The sequence below is a fragment of the Microchirus variegatus genome (genome assembly GCF_963457635.1).
Source record: "Microchirus variegatus genome assembly, chromosome: 4".
NCBI lineage: Eukaryota > Metazoa > Chordata > Actinopteri > Pleuronectiformes > Soleidae > Microchirus > Microchirus variegatus.
Genome location: NC_139805.1, coordinates 14,711,751 through 14,735,398, shown reverse-complemented (window position 1 = coordinate 14,735,398; position 23,648 = coordinate 14,711,751). Strand labels below are relative to the sequence as shown.

Genomic DNA, 23,648 nt, shown 5'->3' with positions numbered 1-23,648 from the left:
GATGATTCTAATTTAGCAAATTCTGCCCAAGCTTTTCTCAGCCACCCACTTCCTAAGTGTTTATTCCTTTTTCATGTGCCGTAGGTTGCAGGTGAGTTACTGGCTGTCACTCAGGTCGTGTTCAGTCCAGATGAAAGAGGCCTCATTTTATAATATGTAGAGTGATTAAGCGAGCCACAAATAGATTACTCTCTAAATTATCATTCAGACCACACTCATGATAAATGAATGAAAATGTCCTCTCCTTCACACACAGACAGACAGACAGACAGACACATTCACTCACCTACAGGCTGAGGTTTGAGGTTTGCAACCTTGTAAGAGAGTGTATGAAGCTAATGACATCTGCTAATATCAGATGAGTCATTCTATCAGTAAGTAATTAAGGAACCTCAGCAAACAGGAAGCGTCCTACGCCACACAGCCTCCACCTGCAGTCTGCAATATTATATAAGGTTATGTTTTCAACCCAAATATTGTCAGCTGCAATAGGCAACATTTTGGTTTAATGATGTTAAAACTAATTGCACACACACATCATATGGACAGAAAAACAACATCCTCATTTGGACTGATCCTCTGTAAGCCTTGCTTTTTCTCCCTATTTTTTGCCAAGGTGGAGTTTTCCTTATCCAAAACAAGGAAGAGAATAACATTCACTGTGCATTTGCTGTGTTTTTAGAAGGGACACAACACGTAATTGGCTCTGAGGAAACGCACCTGTGAGAGAGACACAAAAGTTGCCCGTTGCCTCTTTAAAACTGCTTTCAATAGCCTTTAAATATAAATGTAAATAAATACGACTCGATTGTTAAGTGGGTTCACATGATGCTGATCAAGCCATATCACCGCTGAATGACACTGTGTGTTTCTATAGTGGTTTTATACAGTGATTTGTTTCATTCTACTGAATTTTACTGCTCAAAAATCTGCCTGTGCACGCCTCTGCCCTGCTGGTGCATATACACAAATGCTCCCTCGTTCAGGTTTAATAGCATCGCTTGACAGAGCCTGCTTCAAAAGAAAGTCCCAGCATACAACTATTGTTACTTTGTTTGTGTTAACAACGACCAAACAGAAGCACAATAACAACAACAACAACAACAACAAGAATCAGCAGAATGTACACACTACAGCTTTAAAATTGTTGATCTTCCCTCTGTCAACGTGTTCAGTTCATAGTCTGGGACTTATATTTAAACACTCTTACACTTCTGCTGCTGTAACAAATACATTTGGAGTGGGATCAATAAAATCTAATCTAATCTAAGATAGAAAAGGGTTTTATAGTCTGTATAAAATATGTGACATTTTGGAGTGTGTAATCCCTCAGTCAGATAAGGGAAAGTGCCAAATAAACAAGAATCCTCAGACAGAGTAACAAGGAAAGACACCTCTGTGACCTAGTTTGAGTCGACAGAAACACTAATTTAACTGTGCGTTAGAAATGTTTGCCTGTGGAAGCAGAGAAGCACACGTCTGATTGTTCAGACTACAAAGCTTACTCACCTTTCCTCTGTGGATACCCCTGAATCACTCAACATTTGTAATTACAGAAGCATTTACTCAGAGTGTCAACACTGGAGACTAGGATTAGCACAGATGCAGCCGTGTTTTCAAGACGGTATTACACACACACAGAGAGAGAGGGAGAGTGTGTGGGAGGGAGATAGGTATGAAAAACCTGTTATTGAAAAGGCTGTGATTGTGTGGATGAGATGGGTGGAGACTGAAATGTGAATAGTGGGTCTAACTGTGTGTTTTTCTCATGCCATTAAGACTCGATTCCCCCTGAAAATACAAACGGGAAGACTGAGAATGAGGGAAAACACAAAAAGAGGGGAAGGAAAGAAAGAGAAAGAGGAGATGAAGCTGGAGGAAATAAGAGGGATGCCTCCGTGCGTAATCGTATGTATTAATTGGCACTTTAGCGGTCTCATTCGCTGGCAAGCCCTCTATTAGACTGGCAACAGTTGGCAGAGGGTGAAGCCCACCAAGGGTTTGTGTCATCACTTTGTGCCAGACACTCAGGGTTGGGGGAGTTGACGAGAATCAAGCCGAGGATGCTGGGAAAAAAAGAACATGTCAACTTTGTCGACATGTTTTTTTTGTTTTGTTTTTAAGTACAAGATATTTTAACGTGAACGAGTGAAGAGGGAGTAGAGGGTTATTTATGTCTCGTTCAGAAAAGCTTGTAAAGCCAAAAAGACTTTGAAACAGTCAGTGCTCTAACTCTCTGTGTGAGTTAAGAGTGATGGGGTAGACGCTCAGGCGTGTTTCAGTTTTAATAGACATGGTCAGACGCTGTTTTGACTGTGTGAACAGAACGACTCCATCACCCTGTCTGTCCCTCCTGCGACCATGATGCTTTTCTTCCTGTGTGTTTTCAAGTTTACGTGATAATATATTATCAGAAATGCTGTCAAGGTGAGAACACGGTGTACCTGATTCACTCAACAGTGTTACCTCTTCAGGACCTTTTGTGGCATTAACACTGACCTTGTGAACTCATGGAGACCAAATCCTGGTCCTACAGAGGCAGAACCTGGTTACATTTAGTACTAAACTGATGTTGGTTATGTTAAGGTTAGGCATTAATTGGTTAGGGTTATGGTTAAGGTTATGGCTAGGTCAGTAGTAGTTATGGTTATAAGTAAGTCTCCATGAAAGGCCAGTAGTAATTATGGTTAAGGTTAAAGTAAGTCTCCAGGAACTGAATGTTAGTCAATGCAATGTCCTCTGAAGTCATGAAAACCTCAACCTTCTTGTACTTGCAGCATAATGAGGACCAGTGAGTGTTTTTAACCAACAAAGTGAGGTCATTTTTATAAAGTGGGGACATTTTGGCCGGTCCTCACTTTGTTTTCATTGAAATCACTTCCTTAGGTTGTAAACATGCTATACTCAGCAACCCGGTCCTCAGTATACAGCAAGTACAAGAATGTGTGGGTGTGTGTGTGCCTGCATGCATGTGTGTGTCTGTGTGTCTGTGTGTGTGTGTGTGTGTGTGTGTTGTCATTCATGTGTGAAGTAAATGTGCCACTACTGCATGTCTGCATGACTTTTAGCCAACAACACCTTCTGTCTGTTTGGTAATCATACAACTGTTAGAAGTGTAACACACACACACACACACGCACACACTCCTCCACTGTTGTCTCATTTTCCATCTGTTGTCTGATCGATTGATGAGTTCAGACACAGCAGGAGTGGATGTGTCCCCCTGAGCTGTTACCGTGGTGACTGAGGACCCTGCCCCAGGTCAGGCTGTCACTGTCTCCCTGTCCTGCTTCTGCTGTGGTCAGTGCAGCTACAATTAGACCAGAGTGAGAAAGATTTGTCAGTCTTACCTTAGTGTGTTGTGTCTCTACACCTGTGCTTGGGTGTGTGTTTGCTTGTTTAATAAAATACAGGAATGGAGCGTTGGCATGTGCTGGGACCACATGACTTTCTATGTGGGGACCCACTTTTTAAAGATGGCAAATTATCGTGACCTAAATTACAATTATAAAGTGCAAATTTGAATATAGAGTTGTTTTGTAAATCAATTTTCACTCACTCATCTTCTACTGCTTAATCCTCCACATGAGTGTCGCGGGGGGATCGCAGGAGAACCCTGGACAGGTCACCAGTCCATCACAGGGACACATAGAGACAATCAATCATCCACTCTCACACTCTCACCTAATTTAAAGTATTTGAAACTAAATGTTATGCATGTTATTTAAAAGATATACTGTATACACACATACGTCTTAACTAAAAGGTTAAGAAATCTCCTGCAACCCATCTGGTAATCATTGATGTAAAAGAAACTGATGCTCTAACAGGCCTCTAACAAAAAAGACAGTATAGATCAGGGGTGTCAAACGTATGGCCCGTGGGCCAGAACAGGCCCTCCAGAGGGTCCAATCTGGCCCGCAGGATGAATTTGTAAAAATACCATATTTTTCATATTTTTTACCTGTGACCAAATGTTTGTGCCTTTGTAGATCCATTGTGATATGTAAGTTGTAATGCAGTGTAGTAAATGCTAAACTTAAGTATAATATTCGGAAACATTTGGAAAACTTTTTTAAAGGTTATTATGTGGTTATCTTTCTGGTCCGGCCCCGTTGAGACCAAATTGTGCAGTATGTGGCTCCTGAACTAAAATAAGTTTGACACCCCTGGTATAGATGGTCTTTATAGTCCGGTATTTAAGGTTATATCTGAACAGACAAGATGAAAGCTGCCCTGATGTGAGCTGGATTCAAATTAAATTCAGTCCACTTACTAGTGGAAGTTAGTTGAAAGAGCTGAGATTCACAAGTTTTTTTTTTGTTCCTCTTTCAGGCAGATGCTCCTTACAAATTACAGGGGGAGCACAGTCCACACAGAACTTGTATTACTGTTCGATTTCCTCAGGCGGAGTTCAGAAATAAATGACATGTTTTCACAGACTGACAGAGATGAAGGACCAACAGGTGTTAGAGCCAGGCAGCCTGCAGTCTACACCCACAAAGACCTTTTGCTACAGTATTTCCATCATGGTGTAATGAGGTTTTTAAAATTAGCAGCACGTGTGAAGAAAGATATTAAGAACATTTTCAGGAAATCCTTCATTCATTAAATATTAAAACATTCCGTGGTGTATGTATGAGTTTTTGGCACAACCAGAGTATTAATGATAATAATAAAAGTGTGAAGAAGAAGTATCAACCATCGGTGTTGGCAGGAGAAAAGTGTGTGCTCTGGTTCAGTCACAGCTTCTGTGGAGATACCATGATAATAATATTTGATAGCACAGACCATAGGGCACACTGAGACAGAGTTAATTTGGAAAAAATTTTTTTTGTAATTTTATGATATCGAGACCGCAGTGTCGCTTCTCTGGTTACAGGCCACAAATGTTATTGAAACTAGTGCCTTTGACAAGCTGCTAGATTGAATGTCCACAGGGGCAGGACGAGAACAACAGGAATTCAGGTCTGCAGGTCAGCTGAAATGGCTCCACTGTTCAGTTCATTGTTTTCCAGCTAAAAAAGAACAATTAAAGAAAGGTTTCGGCACATACAGAGCTCATTACTGAGTTTAACTGAACAGCTGCTGACATTAAATCAAACCCATGCCTGAATCCAAAATCCATGGTCAGTGGGGAATATGTTGTATAAAGCACTATCACACACCCTGACACATACAAAAACTAAATGTATCTTGGGTCATGGGTCTGACTGCAGATGGAATTAAGATCATGGTCCATCAGTCAACCACAGATCCGCATCAGCAAAAATCACTCTTGCATTTACTTTGGTTCTAACATGATGCAACATTCTGATTTACAGCCATTGTACATGAACTCCTGTGACCTAGAAAGAGATCATCTCTGCACTGTACTAAACTATCATCTCTCTCCTTGTCTATCTGACGCTCTCCCTTCCTCCAGCATTCTCTCTCTTCCAGCAGATGGCTAATAAATCATATCCCCAAAACAATTATACCTTGTTGCCAAAAACCAAAGTGACAAATAATCAAATGAACACACTAATGCACATCTGATTCACATATAAAGCAGACCAGTGTCTTAGGCTGTTGTTATGAGGGGCAGCACCATTTCATCTTGCAGAACAACTTAAATCATAAATACCTTATTTGTAAATGCATGAGTTTGTGTCTGTGTGTGCGTGTGTGTGTGTGTGTGTGTGTGTGTCCTTGTATTTGTTGCGCCAGGAGATCAAAACCTGGTTCTAATGTGGCACAACGTAGTTTTTATGTTTAGCGCTAAGATTGTGGTTGAAGTGAATTGAATTGTGGTTAGGTTACAGTTATGATTAAGCTCAGCCTTTATGGGTTCCCAAATGAATTGTCAGTGCAGTGTCCTCAGAAGAATAGCTGCACAAACCTGTGTGTATGTGTGTGTGTGTGTGTTATTACTGAGAGATAGAAATAGAGCGTACAAAGATTTTGGGGGTGTCTAAAATGAGACCGCACCATGTATGATGTCAAGAGGCTTATATCAACTAAACCACGCATCACTGTAGGAGTTGCTCCACACAGTTCTTTGTTTATGATAACCTGCTACACACACACACACACACACACACACACACACACACTACCCACCATACTGTGGGATACTGGAGAAGTTTTATTTGATCCTGCTGTGGTATTACAGGTCTTCGCGTGGGAGAATGCATTTTTTTTATTTACATTTAAACAGGTGTAATTGCTGTGCACTGATCTTAAAATATAAAACTGACTAACTGACCACTGTAGGTGTTACATATGAATCCAAAAGCTGGGTTTGTGCTGGATGGAGAAAGGGGATAAAGGGCTTTGTTTAATTAATAATTGGACATCCTTCTGCTGGACAGAGAAAACAGACCATCTTTATCATCGCACTGTGATCCTTGATGGTGCTGCTGGATGTTCTCCTTCTGATGCAATCTAGAGTAAATGATGGTCCTGGATACACACTAAAATATTAATGGCTCTATATTGTGAGGTGCATCACATTTTGGGTAGAAAAGCCCCCAGAAGTCATAAACCCCTGGGAAGTATGATGGTTTCACTCTGACTGCTCTAAGTCTTCATCAAATAACTTGTCGAGAAGTGGTCCAACAGACCCTCATTTCGTTTAAAAGTGATAGTGTCCTTGTTCATTCACTTTAGGACAGCTAAAATTATTTTAGTTTTTATTTTATTTTATGTTGTGCCACCTTTGGTTATCAATTTTCCTAGTGAGTTGGTCTCGTAAATCTCTAAACAGCGATAGATGGATATATGATGGGAAAACAGACTGGAAATATGAAGTGGACGTCGTCTTCCTGATGCAAAACAAACTCACATTTTGAAGCCTCCAGATTTGTGTTTTGACTGGCACCGTATCAGTTTCTGAAACTGGCAGCTTTATTGTTCATTTTCCTGTAAATGGGATCATAATTTATCAAAATCATCATGTTTAATAGAAGAAAATTTGAAACTAGGAAATGAGACATTAACTCATCTGGATTTATACTGACGGTATATATCACATCAAATGAGAGTAGGCTCCTTTGTCAACTCAAACTGAGTTCTTTTTTGCAACCAGTGGTGTCGCCCCCTGGTGGCATGATCCATACTATGGATGGGAAGATTCATACTTGTGTTTATTCATTTATTTAATTCATCTGTTAGACTGTTCCATAATTTAAACCCCAAAATTGAAACACGCATACTTTTTAAAGTAGTTTTGGCACACTACATTTTTACATTTAGTGTCCTCTTAAATTAATAATATCCCTCTTGTCTCGCTGAAAACATCTTTATTTAATTGGGAAGTCAATTATTTCTTGCTTTGAATATTATTTGCGCTGTTTTAAACTGAATCAGATTTGGACATTTTAGTTGATGATTGAGTTGATTTCTGTGCTCTCTATATCCCGCAGGAGTAGTAGCAGTATCACATTTTCATGTGAGGTTGTTTGACTTCATCCAATTTCCAATGTTTCATTATTTAAGAGCCTGTATATATGTTGTGTTCATGCTCCACAGGATAAAATCAATCAATAGACATTTGTTTTGCAAAAATTGTGCTTTTGTTTTCACACAAAACATTTCTCCAGAACTCTCTGAGGACTTTGGAGCTGTGAACCTAGTGATGTGAATAACACATGCTGTGGAATTAATATCATTACAATAGTCAGGTGTGCTGCTGCCATATTATTTAGCAGCCTGACAGTGACGTGGAGCATAAGCCTCAACGTTATCAGTATCACAGCTTGATGGTTGTCGCAACAGATTTGTCACGCAGCGGGGAGCTGTCACTTCTGCAGGGTATGTCACAGTTATTCACTTATCACGGCTGATAACTCAGACCAAGGCATCAGCTCAGTTCACCACAGTGTGTCTCTCACACAGTGCCTGCAAACACGTGCAGACTGAATGAAGATGTGCCGACTTAAATAATGTTTGGATACAGCAGGCACCTGTCAGATGTACGCCGTGTCTATTATTCTGTCATCATGATGTTCTCTGGGTGTACACAGTGAAGCTCGGGGGGGTGATGGGGCCTCCGTGGTATCAGCTCTCATACTGTGGAATGGTTTGCCACTTCACATTAGACAGGCCTCATCACTTCCTGCTTTTAAGTCTATTTAAAAAAAAACTCATCTCTTCACTTTTCACAATGGACTCAGTGTGAGCTTGTGTTGTGTATGTGCTATGTTTTTGCCTCTTATGTGTGCTGTGTTTTATGTTTTTTAACATGTTTGCTGTGTTATTGTACAGCACTTGGGTCAACAGTGTTGTTTTTATCTGTGCTTTATAAATAATTTGGGATGGAGTGGATTGTTTTTCTAGTTTGAAATCATGAATCATGAATGAAATCAGGATCATTTTATCCTTTATAAGTTGTCAGTGCGGCTCTGTCTATTTAGTCTTTTTTTACTATTTTGATGTAGCCGACACATGCTTCTACTGAAACTCAAGGGTCGAGGTTCTTTTTTCAAAATGTTAACTGAAAATCCAATACAAAACGAATACAAAATACCAAATAAAGAATGTTGTCGAATACCTCAAGACCTCAGAAAAATCACCAAAGAATGCAGGTTATATAGAAGCTATAGAACTGCTTATCCTGACCAAGTCAAATCAGTCAAAGAATAGTTTAACTATTTTACAAAGGGCAATTATTACCAACCAAGAGGAGAGCCATTGAATCAGTAATACAGTAATATATGTGCTCATTTATGTGAGAGACTGAAAAACAAATCACCAACTGGAAAATGAGAAGCGAATCATGTAACCTGTGTTGTTATATTGTAGATCAACAATCAGACCATAGCAGGTAGAAGTGAGGACACAAACAGCTGCTGATTGCTCACATTTACATTTCCACAGTGTAATTTAAAGGTGCCTGTTTCATGTGATCCTTGCTTTTAATCACGCAGTTTGTGTCTTCCAGCTTTAGCTTTAGACAAATGCACACGAGGAAATGGTTGCAATCCTTACCTTTTTAGCTGTAATATATTGTTTTATTACACTGGTTTAAACAAGCTCACAAAACAAAATGCAAAATGATGTTGTCAGTGGTTCTGAGACTTTTTATACCAAGTACCACCGGAGAAAATATGGAACTCTTGAAGTTAACACTGTTATCACCACCAGTAAAATACAGTGGTGTACAACAGGTGTAAAGTCAGATATACAGACTTGTCATCCTCCTCTTCCTCACATATACTTCAGACACTGGTATGGTGAAATTAGATAACGATGGAGTGAGAGATAGGGTTATTCATGAGGTGACTAATTACCATTGTATTTTTTTGTAATTTGTTTCATTTTCTACACACGCCAGTTAAAATCCCCCAGCTCCACCCATGATGTGACTGCTAAAAAGGTAAATTACTTTCCCAGTACAGGTTTAAAAGCATCCAGCTTTTACCTCTACAAATGGTCATATTATAAAAATGTGGTCCGTTGCATCCACTGAATAACGGTGGATTTAATGAGGAAACCATTTTTAGACCCTTCATCCCACAGTCTCTATAAAAACTGAAGGGCAGCCAGGGCCAACTAATGGTCTGAAGAAAGATGGATCCTGAGTCGAAAGGGGGATGGAATTACACAGGTGGCCCTTTTAAACCCCTGTTGTCTACGCTAAAAAAAAATAAAGGGGGCTAAATCCAAAAAGAGTATTTAGAGGTGTGAGAATAATCCCATTTAATATGGATAATGGTGATGAGCTATTTTAATCTGTCTTTCCTTCTCACTTCTCATTCTCTCTCTTTCTCTCACTTCCTAGTTTTCTGTCTCCTCTTAATTAAATCACTTCGCATCTTCTAAGGCCCGACTAATTCTCACCACCCTATCACAGTGATGTAATTGAGTCTGTGTCGCTGCTTCGTTTTAGCACCGTGATGATCATCACTGCACCTACAGATGGCTCTTTAGCTCGTTAGTGCACAGGAATCATGTGCTCACAGAGCTGCCTTCACTGTGATCATTGGTTTCAAACACGTCATAGAGCAGTGTCCATTTACAACATTTACAGATTTCAGAAAAGATTAATCTTCATCCATCCATCTGTCTCAGACGTCCAAGTGAATTGTGTGTTCAGTGGAAATGGAGTCACAGGTCCAGGTATAATTGGGAAGAGGGTTCAAAAACAGGTGAAGAGCAACAGGACAAGCATCACAAAAATAACAAAAGTGGAAGCGGAGAGGCAGACTAATAAGGAAGGTGATTTTCCACAGGGCCACAAAGGTGTGTTTACAGGATGTCATACTGCAGGAGACACAACAAACAAAGTAAAAATGGAACTTATGAAGGACTAGGGCTTTGTGTAGCAGATAAAGGGTGGATGTGTTCCTGACGTCAGTCTATGTTTGTGTGTTTGTCCACACACATGTGTGTCCGTGAGCTTCGTGTCTCTTGTGCCTAAGGGTGTCCTCCCTTCTCTTGATGGAGTTGCTTTCTTTGTTCTCCTCCTAAATAGCAGTTGTCACAGCCATCCTCCCACACACAGGGAAACAGGCTCAAGACCCAAAAGCATCCTTGTTGTTCTCTGGTTTCTCTGCCTGCTGGAGCCTCTTATATGTCCTTAAAATCCATATTTAAGCACTGCAGCCAACCGCCAGCACTATGAATGATGGCCTTAGTATATGCGAGTCCCAGGTTTGCTCAGCTTTTAGACCATGAATTTGTAGGATTTATGTACAAGGGGGAGTAATTATGTGGCTCTCTGTCTTCTTTAGTCTGTGGTTTGCAGATGGACATTTGTGCACTAGGGGTGGGAATCACAGGGTCCATGACGCCAATAATATCACGATACAACAATTCTGTCACAGTCTGACGATCATATAACGATACATCACAATATCTTTCTGACTGAAGCAAACAAAACGTCCGTAAAAAGTTAAAAGTGCAGGATTTTTGTATTTATTCAGAAGTCTATGTATAGAAAATGGATGGAGCATCTCTTAAAGTAGCTTTCTCCACCATTATCCCACTGTAAACTCTTCAGCCAGGTAACGTCCGCCCCAGCTTCCCTCATTCATTTGAGCAGTGCCAAGTCTGTGAGGAGACATGAAGTCGTGACACCCAGCGAGTGAAACTGGCCTCAATTTCTTACTTAAAATATCGATATTTGCCCGGCCGTATCGATTATCGTATTGCATGAGAAAGGACTATGATATATCACCAAATCGATGTTTTGACCCACCCCTAGTGTACATATTTGTACATGTTTATTTCTGTAGGATCCTGGCTGCAGCAGGGGCACATATGAACATCTCAGTGGACCTTAGGACTCTGAGGGCAGTGCGAGTGCTTCGACCCCTCAAACTGGTTTCAGGCATCCCCAGTAAGTTGTACAAATATGATATATGGTCATTTCATTTCAGTTACACCAGGTTTTCATCCTGATACAAAATAACACATTAACAGATTTTTTTTTACCAAACTTAGTGAAAACACAACCAAATAATCAAATCCAAAAATTATAATAACACATTAAGTGTCAGTAGAAAATCAGTAATTATTCGCATTTGAAATTGAGGAACCAAATACTATATATATATATATATATATGTATATACATTTATATATATATATATATATATATATATATATATATATATATATATATATATATATATATATATATATATATATATATATATATATATATATATATATATATATATATATATATGTATGTATGTATGTATATATATTTTTATTTTATTTTAACTTTATAAACTTATACAACAAATACAAAAAACCTACATACAAGATGGGTATACAGCACCTGACATTGCTACATGAAGTAGTTTAAGTAATAAAAGAAAGACTGAGGCTATATGAGAATATACTGTATAAGGAACCAAATACTTTTTGACCTATTTCTTTTTTTTTTACTTAATAATGTGTTGATGATCAATATTTTCAACAATGTTTTAACTTGATGCATGGATAACTGAAATGTGACAATTAATCAATAATACTATATAAACTGTCAGGTTTATGAGTGTATATATTACATGTTTATTGCAGGCATGTTAACACTTTCATTCTGCTGCTGTGTGTTTTACTTCCAGGTCTGCAGATTGTCTTAAAGTCAATAATGAAGGCCATGGTCCCTCTGCTGCAGATCGGCTTGCTCCTGTTTTTTGCAATCCTCATGTTCGCAATCATCGGCCTGGAGTTTTACAGCGGGAAACTGCACTCTACCTGCAAACCACAGCCTGGAATACTCGGTACAAATACACCCATAGTGACACAATTCACAACGTAATTCACGGCAAGAGCAAATTTGTGCATAATATAATGCAAATTCTGAAGGCTGTCTTTAGCTGTGGTTTTGTCTTTATCGGGGCCTTTTGTGTTTCCTTAACAAAGCAGGGGTTGGTCCATGTCCATCCACGTGACAGTGTGTGGTTGTTACTTAAGCTGTGCCTAATTAATGAGCTAAGCATCTATTTCTTGTGGCTGGAGTTGACTGCGCGCTGAATCGTGGGTTATTGTAGAACAAACTGTGGTGGAAAATTCAATGTGCTTCAGCAGAAATACATTAAAAAAAAATCACCTGGGAGCCATCAGTGGGAATGACTGCTGTAGTAGACAGGAACACGTTGTTAACCCTGAGTGCTCACATGGCACAGCTCTGTGCCGTACATGCACCCTGGGTAAATTGCTGTGGGAATAACACACAACTCAAATCCTGGAGGTGTGTGTTTATAGGTCACATCGTCATAATTTTCCATCTTCTTTTGTTACGTTATGATGAATTTTATTTTTATAATTTTATCGCTTATTTAAAATAAATAAATAAAATGGGAGTAGCGATACTTCTCACAAAATATATGTTTTTTCTTTTCTTTTTGTTCATAAAAACAAGCCAAGTGAACTTTGAACTGAGAAGTATTTCCCAATTTCATAAATTCAATCAGATTTTAAAATCAAACAACTTTTTGCTCACATGTGTTTATATAGTTGGTGCAAATGAAAAACAAAATGTTATCAGATAGCCTAAAAAGACACTATATTGAATATTCTTATAGCCTCTCTATATACATTTTAACATAGCAATGGAAAACTCTGTGCTCTGTGTTCTAAGAGTTAAACATAGCACCTACGATCATATTACATGCAGTTAATGTATGCATGGTGACCAGCTAATGACCAAATTAGCTAAAGTCACTCTCTGGGTTTGTACCCATACACTGTACAGATGTACAGAACACAGACAGAATTTCCATTCTGTCTGTGAATGGAAATTCACAGACAGAATGTGATATTTGGGATATTTGTAGACAATCCTGTTATGACCATCATACATACACTATATTGTTTTTCATCATAAGATGCACCGATGGCGTGGATGAAACCAAGCAGAGCGATTTGTTGAAAGGTCTCTCCATGGTTCTCAATGATGCATCAATGTGAAGCAAAAGAAAAGACACATCTCAGAACTGAGCACACAAAGAAGACACTACGCCATTATTGCTACTACTGTTTGTATTAACTCTTTAGGTTGCAGCTTTATTGTCATTGTACTCACAGAGTGATACCAGGCTGCACCTGGAGACTTTATCAAACCACACCACCAGTATTGTCCTGAATAATTCAATCCAACAAAACAAAAGCTGTGCAAGTGCATTCACTGCTGAGACTGATGTGACTATTTGCTGTCTGTCAGTTGATAAAGTCACAATGCTGTTCTAATGCACTTCCGCTGTGCTGTACCCTCTGACCTGAGGCCGTTGATGATTTAGGCAATAAAATATCTTTAAGAGAATTCACTCTCATTGAACAGTAATACAGGGACAAGGATGCTGTTCATTGGGTATAAATCTTTGAAAAACAAATAGCTTAAAGTTGATGTCCTAAACTATTTTTTTCCACTTTTATATCAATATTAGTGTTCAATAAAACAGTTTATGACGTTGTTCCTGCGTAATACTATGTATTTTCCATTCCAAAAACAAACACCAGATGACTCGATTGAGCTGTCTCTCCCTTTATTGGCTTGTATCTCAGCGAGGGCTGGGTCTATATGAATGATTCCTTACAGCCAATAGAAGGACACTGTCATCTCGAAATTTTGATCGACAGCTTTGTTAAGCAATAACAAGCAGCAGAACGCCCGGATGGGACACGTTACGTCAGCTAGAGACGCCCAGGATGTTTTGAGTGTAACACAGGAATTCTGAATTCCTGTGTTTTGTTTAGGCTGAAAAAAAATAGTTTTTCGCGGATAAACTGCAAAGGTAAGATTGATTTTACAGCTGTCATGTGGCAAACTCATTTCTATTGTCTTTATTCTTTGGTTAGAAACAGCAGAGTCTCAGCTTTCATTTGAACCGTAGGGGGTGTGTTTTGAACAAAGAACCAAACGTTAGATCCAGAAATGCGGCGAGTGGGTTGAAGCGGTTGCTTACGAAGTTTGATATGTAATACGTAATTTAGTGATATTTGAGCTGTGTTTGTCACATTTAAAATAATAGTATTAGTAAAAGTTTAAACAGCCTTGTAGCCCAGATTTGATGCCCAAGGTTAATATATCCTCTCAACTTTCACTTTTCACGCAAAACTTGTTTTGAATTATTTACGAAAAATGTCTCAGGGTCGCCCAATTGGGTGTACATGGGTCTTCATATTACAATGATCACCTGTGGTAGTACAGTATGTTTTTATTGCCAACATTGCACTGTGTGGAAGATTTGAAATGTGTGGTCTGTTTGGAGCTTAAGTATCATGTCATACTGTCTGTATTGTTGTCCCTTTTATGTTCTCTGTTCAGAAAATGAGACAGTGGACTCCTCTGAGTTTGAATTCCCATGTGGAGTGCGTCGCTGTCCAGCAAAATACACCTGCCGCGATACTTGGATTGGCCCGAATGATGGCATCACCCAGTTCGACAACATTCTCTTTGCTGTTCTCACTGTCTTCCAGTGCATCACCATGGAGGGATGGACCACTGTGCTCTACAATGTAAGAACACTCATTTACCCACATGCACGTAACATTTTTCTGGATTTCCTGCAAATTATTGAGGTATTCAGGTTTTGTTGCAGTTGAGGCTCCATTACCCATAATGAACAGAAGCAGCACACTGGTGATTGTTTAGTGGATGTCTACAACCATCCTTGTGATTGCAGAACATGGAGAGGAAGGGTTGTGATTATAGTGTTGAAAGTGCTATGTGGATTTTTTTTGCTTTTCTTGTAGAAATGTGTAACGTGCTGCAAAGCTTGCATCAAGATTTCATTGCCCACCTGAAATGTGGCTCATTTTAATTTGATTTAGAAGTGTAATTTAGAATCAATGACTGTGTAAACATCTAACTCTTATTCTAGGGAATGTTTTGAAATCCACCAAAAGCTTCACCGAAGTAAACGGGAAACGTGTTGCACACACGCGGTCATGTGTTCAAGTAATGAGCACTGAAACCAGCAATAATGGCGTTTCTCTGCTGCAGGGTGTGTGTCAGATTGTGATGAGATGCTGCACTAAGCTCGACAAGATCCTGTGTCAGAGTGAAAGGAGCAGGCAGGCATAGACCCTCACACACACACACACACACACACACACACACAGAAGACAGATTGATGTTGTGTTGTTGCTGTATGAGCATCCATCGTGTTCACCTCTGCTTGCAGATTTACAGATTTTGTAAAAAAAAAAAAAATCATCACTATAACAATCAATTTAAAAAAAGTATCACTCTTGTCATAACTTTTCACTTTGAAAAGATTCAGTATGTATAACACACCATTCATTATTCAGTCAATCAGCCAATCATGCAGCAGCCATGCAATACGATAAATCATCAAGATTAAAGTGATTGCTTTTAGAGTGGTTAAAAAATGAACCATGCAAACTCAGTGGCTTCCACTGACGGCATGGATTGGCTAGAGTGAATATTTCTGAGACTCCTAATCTCCAGGGAGTTCACTCAGAATGGTGCAGCGTGGGTTCCACTCTTCTGTCAGCAAGCAGCAAAAATCTGAATATGCAGTAAGCACTGGCTCACCAGGTGAGAACTGAGAAATGTAGTCTGATCTGAGGAGTCTTGAAGTCTCCTGTAGCTAATCTCCTGTAATCCTGGAGTTTAATCCTAATCAATGTTATTGGTAAAACCTGCGTTTGTCCTGTTTCATTTTGACAAATATCTGTTGTGGAAAAGGTCTATAACTCTGCACATTTTGGATGAGTTAAACTATTCATAGTTTGCCCAGCCATACTTAAACCTATTTGTGGCTCTTCGGGCTTCATGAGCTCAATGTTGCTGTTGCCTCTGTCTGTCTTGACAAAAAAAAAGTCATCGCTTTCTTTGAGCAGCATATAAATCTCACCAGGCAACATGAGATCTAATAAACACAGAGAAACAGAGAGATACATGTGGAGCTGATTAGATTCATTTGAGTTGCGTGATCTCGTTTGACAGTGGTTTGAAGGTGATGTGTATTTGTTTATATTTGAAAGTTACACACAGTTTACAGAAAACTCTCAGATCCACACACGATGCCTCTGTTCAGTCCTGTCCAAATCTTGCTTGTACTTTCAGCAGGAACACAAACACCTGCACTTATGTATTTGAGTCTTGTGTCATCATCAGTTCAATCTCTTTCAGCCTCAGACTTGATTTTGAGAGATTATTTTTTACCTGATTTTTTTTCATGTTTCAGGCTGACGATGCCTTGGGCCCGAGCTGGAATTGGCTCTACTTCATCCCGCTCATTATCATCGGCTCTTTTTTTGTCCTGAACCTGGTGCTGGGAGTTCTCTCTGGGTATGTTCACTCTTTAGTCCCAAGTTCCCTATTTATACGTATAGGTTATTCTCCTACTCTGTTTTCCAGACAGACTCAAACTTTGTCCCAGTTTATGGTTTTAGGGATTCAGTCGTTAGCAGGAAAAAACATTCACTCAGATAGTGTTTTGTCACGTATTAAGTAGGAAGTAGATCTTATGACCAACCAATAGAGCTTAAAGACCAATCACACTTCCAAAAGATCTGATACATGTCAATGTCTACACCCTTGCAGGGAGACTTTGTAGGGCTTTAAAATTCTTACTGATTTAGTTACTTTTTTTTTAAGCTCCTGTCAACACTGTTGTTTCAGTATTTTGTGTCTGAGTCTATTTAAGTTAATTAGTTTTACAAAAACTTTCATAAAAGTTTTATAATTATTGTAATTATCTCTCCTCTCATGTCCTCCTCTCATCTCCTTTGTTCCAGACAACAAAAGCTCTTTTTCTCCGCTGATTGCTTCCAAGGGGAATTATTTATCCTGACCATAAATTCTTGTACCCTTAAGTTAATAAATGATTCTTTGGTTGGATTGTTTCTGCAGGGAATTTGCCAAGGAAAGAGAGAGGGTGGAGAACCGCAGGGCCTTTATGAAACTGAGACGCCAACAGCAGATTGAGAGAGAGCTCAATGGATACCGGGCCTGGATCGACAGAGCAGGTGGTTTTCAGACCCAGTCATAGCTCGTAATTTGGTTATTGATGAGAAAAGAAAAATGTTGTTGTGCCACAAGTGAGCAACAGATGTCGTTATCACAGATGCCAGCATATCTCATTCCAAACTGATTTCATACTTTGATTCTTTTGCATTTCCAGAGGAGGTGATGCTTGCTGAGGAGAATAAGAATTCAGGACCCTCCGCTCTCGACGGTCAGTAAATTATGTTTTACCTGGTGGTACTGTACACATTGTCTTTCTGCTCTACTTTCACATTGCTTTACCTTCTGAGTTTTTAGTTGACAAATGGTCTTTATAAAGGGAAGTTTTTGTGTGATTTTATGTGCAAACCATTTGGCTATAAGTGGTTATAAGATATACAAATCTGGGTATTTTGAAATGGATATATCATTTTTAAGTATTTCAATAACCAGAAAGTGGATTGTGATTAATCTTTCTTCATACAGAGATTTTGTGTCCTGAACATTTCCCTTTGTTCCGTGCAGAAGCTCACTTGTGTGGTTTGAAGTTAAAAGTCTGACTTACTTTAAATAAATGACTTTAAAATGTACAGACACAAAGAGGATGGATTATAACTTACTTACTGACTTTTAATGTAGTGCTACAACTAACTCAAAGCACTGTTCTAAATGCATTAGTACAGTCAGGACTTGGTCTTCTGACTTTAATTAAGTGCCATCTTCTAACACACAGGTTTATTACCAAAACCAGGCCAAACGTATGACATTCACACTGTGACAGTGCATATATAATGTGTTGTTAATCTGTACAGGGAATAGATTAACAGCATGTAGGTGTTATGTACATACCAGGTGAAATGTGCCAAATTTGGCTTAGTATAAAAACATAGATATCCAGTGAAATTTAATGAATGTTATGTTTCCACAATCTGGCTGCTGTGATAGATGTTGCTGCTGTGTTGTCGTCGTCGTGAGCATGCTGATGTTGGCATTTAGCCTGAAGCAGCATGGTGCCTGGAAGCAAAGCCTAACACAATGCCAGTAATAATTCTGAAGGCTCTTGGCTTGGTTCCTTTTGGTACAAAATGTCAACCTGTCAACTAGGGGAAAAAAAGCAATCCAGAATATTTAAATTGAAAACCTCTTGCAACATATTCTGCTCAATATTGCAGCTTAAAATGTGAACCGTTGTCACTTTGCACTTGCACAGGTCACCATCGTATCTCATTCTCCGACTCTCAGTGCCTGATAAATAGCATTAGCACTGATAGCTTTAAACCTGTCACTAGGCACAGTCGCTCACAGGCAGTTAATCACCTGTTCTTATCCTCTTAACTCTATTTTGACCTTTGCTCCTCGCTGAACCATCAGGGCTTTTATTAAATGTTGATTGATTGGCAGCTCTCAGGAGGCTCCCAGAGTTGAGTACAGGTGGTGTCTATGGTGAGAACCGTCCTCTGATCTGCTCTCTCCCTCACCAACTTCACACCACATTTGATACACACACACAAATATACAAATGCAAACACTTCCATGAAGAAAACCAAACGTAAATAGTACAGATCTGTCTCATGTTCATTATGTCTCTGTAATGTCAGATTTATAAAAAAAATAAGTAAAAATAAACACACACTGGCTATTGGGATGGAAATAAATGCAGATGCTCTGAAAGTGTTGACAAAAAAGATGGCGCACTGTGGTTGTCTTAGCAACCCCTGATCTGAAAAGGCAGCAGCATGCATCTACGTGTGTGTGTGTGCGCGTGTGTACTTGTATTTGGCATAAACACTGACCTTGTGAGGACCAGTAGTCCACATGGATGAAAATCTGGTCTTCATGAGACAGAACCTCCTTTCAGTTTTGGTTATGTTTAGGGCTAAGATTTATATTTGCGGTTATGGTTAGAATTAGTTGGTTGTGGATAAGGTTAGATATAACACTCTTTTAAGGCTGTTCAAGTGAAGGGAAGTCAATGCGGTGCCCTAAGAAAAATAGCTGCACAAACCTGTGTGTTTGCGTGTGTGCGTGCAGACGTGTCCCTGCCGTGTCAGATCTGTAGCTGAAGGAGAACATCCTCTTGCAAATATTGACCTCAAGTAGATTCTGAAATCTCAATATAGGAAAAGGGTGTGAGTGGATAAGTTGAAAGATATTCGTAAACATGCGTCAGTGAAAAGGTCATGACATACATGCACTCGTCATACTCACCTTGGCATGCGTGCACTGCATGGTGCGTTCCCCCGACGACGTATGGCAGCACTTGAACGCAGCTTGAATATGAAAGATGCATGGATCACAAAGTTGCCTCCGAGCACGGTTTGCCATGGCGGAGATAATGAAATAGGAGCAAAAGGTTTGGCTATTTGTTTGGATCATTACACAAACATTAAATTATCAACTGCATCATTAATGAGCTGAGCTTTCCCCTTTCAGCAAAAACTTCACAGGCATGAGTTTGTTATGCAGAGAATTCTCATTTCCTTTATAATTATCTCTTCATTGCATTATCAGATTTCATACTTAGATATCATCTATAGATGTTGCAGGGGCAGTTATACAAAGTGTAGTTTTTGGGCCATGTTTACAGTATATACTACCACCATAAGCTAATTAGTTATTCCACATGATGTCATCAAGGCTGTGTTTCTCAGTCATGTTGCCCAAAACTTTGGCCTTGTGTCACTGCCCTAACAATATGTTCCCTCTAATGCATTAGTTAAAGGTGCATTATGTAATAAATCTAAAGCAACTGGCCATAAAATCCTCCTAATATGTCACAGAGACTCAGGAATAATGTTCATATAACAAACTGAACTCGCCAACAACAACTGCAAATCATGTTTATGTTTTGAACTCATGTTTTGGCATGTGGCGCCACCTACCGCCGTCTACCAATCATTGCAGTCAGTAGAGTCTTAGCTGCCGAGCAACCACAGGTTGCCAGTTACGTCAGAAAACAAAACCTAAAAGACCTCAGTATTTTGAATTAGAATCTAGTGACTGTTTTTGGCCACATTCTTACATATGGCACCTTTAAATGTTGGTGCAGCTTGTTCTGGTTTTATTCTCATTATACTTTGTCCACAGTGTTGAAGAGAGCCACCACCATCAAGAGGAGAGGCATGGATGTGGTGCATCGTGGGCAAGCTGGGGAGGAACAATATGGTGACATCTCCTCTGTAGGTGAGTAGGAGTGTGGACAGGCTTATAAATATGTACATATAATGTGTGCATGCTGCAGTGCATATTTGATACAGGGGTTAGCATCTCACTGTTTGGAGCACAGCTCCGCATTCAGAAGGAGAACATTCTGTACAGGTTCTGTTTCTTCCCACCTTTCCCATGACCCCCAAGGCGCCCCCATGGCCAGAGCAAGTATCAGGAGCGCCAAGCGAGGTCCGACAGCCTATTTCCGCCGCAAGGAGCGTCTCCTGCGTATCTCCATCCGCCGCGTGGTGAAGACACACACTTTCTACTGGACCGTGCTTGGCCTTGTGGCCCTAAACACGCTATGCGTGGCCATCGTTCATCACAACCAGCCTCTCTGGCTGTCCAACTTCCTCTGTGAGTCGCACATCATTTACAGTATGTAGCAGCATGAAGTAATATGAGAAGGCGTTGAATCCATATCATTGTCACTTCTGTAAAAGCTGTGAAATGGCACTGAAAGTCACTTCTAGATCATGTAATTGCAAATCATCTGTGTTTGTTTGTTTATAAACAGTGTTAATCTGAGTGTGTCTGCTTCAGACTATGCAGAGTTCCTGTTCCTCGCTCTGTTCCTGACCGAGATGTTCCTGAAGATGTACAGCTTGGGACCACGTCTCTACTTCCACTCGTCCTTTAACTGCTTTGACTGCAGTGTCAGTACTTTGTCTCCTTTTCTATTTCTTTTCATTTGTTTCTCCCCAAAGTTGAAGTGGCTGTATGTAAAAATCTATTATATTAAGTTATACAACGACCATGCTGTGTCATCAGAGATTATATTATAATATTGATAATAATGGTGCAGCCAATATATTCACAATTTGAATTATCGTTTGTCAAAGTGTTTATGTTTGTATCCGTTGCGCCACCCACCACCACAACCCACTAACGCAGCTTGTAGCGCATAACTTGAGCACAGAAAGCTTCTCAACCAGAGGAGAAGCAAAACAAGGGTCAAAGAGGAGATGTGTTAAAATATAGACGGAAACTGAAAGCAGATAATGTTCTCCTGGAGAGGGAAGCAAAACAGAAGGCTGTTTCACACTCTCTATTAAATATTCTTTGAAGATAATTAATGTATATAATGTTCTTACAGCCTGTTATAGTGATAAATCTGAGCTGCTGGGACTCTGATGTTGCTTCTCTAAAGCAGACACACTTTCACTTTCGATCTCCACCTGCTGCTGACACACACAAATGAGTCAAACAGATTCCATGTTTATAAAAGTGAAACAGAAGGTGGTACAGTTATGTGCTTGTACTCGTGTACCCCTCGTGTTTCGGAAACTTTGACAAGCTTGCTTTACAGTGATTTGAAATGGCATTGTTGTAACCATTTGAAACAATAACGGTAGCTGTATTTGACATACAGTATAGCCTACTGTTGCTTTAATTAAAACCCACAAATGACAAAACAGGTTTTCAGGTTTTCAACAAAAGCAACAGTTCCTTATAAATGTTTATTTCTTCAGGTAATTGTTGGCAGCATCTTCGAAGTGCTGTGGGGTTTCTTCAGGCCTGGCACTTCATTTGGCATCAGTGTCCTTCGTGCGCTCCGTCTGCTGAGGATCTTCAAGATTACTAAGTTAGTCTCTGACACACTGTTTGCCATATGTTTATCACATTTATCACACAGAAAAGAGGCTTTGAACCAGATTTAGCTGTTGTTGAACAGACACAATAAAATACAGAACAAACACGTAGCATATCAAAAGCAGGCCACTGTAAGATATCAGAATTAATAATACATGCTTCTAGTGTAGAATACTGGAATCAGAATTTAAGATGCATGTATCCACATGGGAATTACAATATACTTTAGTTTTTCTCAACCCACATAACACCATTGTGACTGTTCAGGTACTGGGCGTCTCTGAGGAACCTGGTGGTGTCTCTGATGAACTCCATGAAGTCCATCATCTCTCTCATTTTCCTTCTCTTCCTCTTCATCGTTGTGTTCGCACTCCTCGGCATGCAGCTCTTTGGTGGCAGGTAACGATAAAGAACTGTCTGATGTTATGAGCTGTCCATCCTTCCTTATTCGTGCACAAATAAATTCTGAATCTAAAAAGATTATATAATAAAAACAAAAGGCTTTTTTCCTCTCCCTCTCAGCCCCGTAGATATTTCCCCTGTTCCTGTAAACACATCTAGACATAAAAACAAGGCTAACGCAAATGTTGATTCAGTAGACTCCACTTTATGGAAACCACCAGTAGAAAAGAGAATTGATTGTCATTTGCTTTGTAGTTGTTTTCATCACACCAAGAGACTGAGACTCTTGTGCCTTTGTCATGCACAGACAGTGCTTGGTTTTCCCTTTGTTGAAAGGCCATTGAAGTATAGAGGCCATTTTCCACAAGCTGTCATTTCAATAAAGGACGGCTTAGTTAGACAAGCATGGCCTCGTGTCTGAACTGGCCTCTGCAATACAGAGCACTTGGAAAGGAAAACAAGACAGCATCTCCATTAGCCAGCCACTTAGAGACCAGGGAGATTTTTTTTTTTTGTCTATGACCAAAAATATGAAGTAAATATTCGACCCAACTTTGCTTTTGTAAGAATATATCGTTTGCATCCTTTTCAAAGGTTCATCTTTGAAGACTATTCCCCCACAAACTTTGACACCTTCCCTGCAGCCATCATGACTGTCTTTCAGGTCTGGAAACAACTTGTGTTTTTGACAATGTGACTGACGTTTTATCAATAATAGATTGTAATGACTATTATAGTGTTGTTGATCGGTTGTGTGTGTGTTTTAACAGATCCTGACTGGAGAGGACTGGAATGAGGTGATGTACAATGGTATTCGCTCTCAAGGAGGAGTAAAGTCTGGCATGTGGTCCTCCATCTACTTTATAGTGCTCACTTTGTTTGGAAACTGTATCCTTTGCTGTTCTACTGTCAGACGAACAAGGTTCAATCCAGAGTTGTTGTCACTTTCCTTGTCAAGTGTTTTAATTTTATTTTACCATATATTTATTTGGGAATATTCCTTATATTGTCCAATATTTAGTTAGATCCCCTG

The 23,648-nt window shown here is 39.6% G+C and overlaps 1 protein-coding gene across 1 annotated transcript in view; it reads left to right on the top strand.

Moving 5' to 3' along the window:
- The window catches only part of cacna1ea (calcium channel, voltage-dependent, R type, alpha 1E subunit a), a 90,530-nt gene that overhangs the window by 42,792 nt on the left and 24,090 nt on the right, over positions 1–23,648 (top strand). Inside the window, exons 6-19 of the mRNA XM_083888058.1 lie at positions 11,220–11,323; positions 12,060–12,218; positions 14,765–14,955; positions 16,653–16,756; positions 17,321–17,436; positions 17,592–17,645; positions 18,815–18,856; positions 20,501–20,596; positions 20,768–20,977; positions 21,164–21,276; positions 22,093–22,205; positions 22,481–22,612; positions 23,210–23,279; positions 23,386–23,503. Coding sequence (XP_083744184.1) covers positions 11,220–11,323; positions 12,060–12,218; positions 14,765–14,955; positions 16,653–16,756; positions 17,321–17,436; positions 17,592–17,645; positions 18,815–18,856; positions 20,501–20,596; positions 20,768–20,977; positions 21,164–21,276; positions 22,093–22,205; positions 22,481–22,612; positions 23,210–23,279; positions 23,386–23,503 — 1,622 coding nt within the window. The remainder of the gene's footprint in view (positions 1–11,219; positions 11,324–12,059; positions 12,219–14,764; positions 14,956–16,652; positions 16,757–17,320; positions 17,437–17,591; positions 17,646–18,814; positions 18,857–20,500; positions 20,597–20,767; positions 20,978–21,163; positions 21,277–22,092; positions 22,206–22,480; positions 22,613–23,209; positions 23,280–23,385; positions 23,504–23,648) is intronic.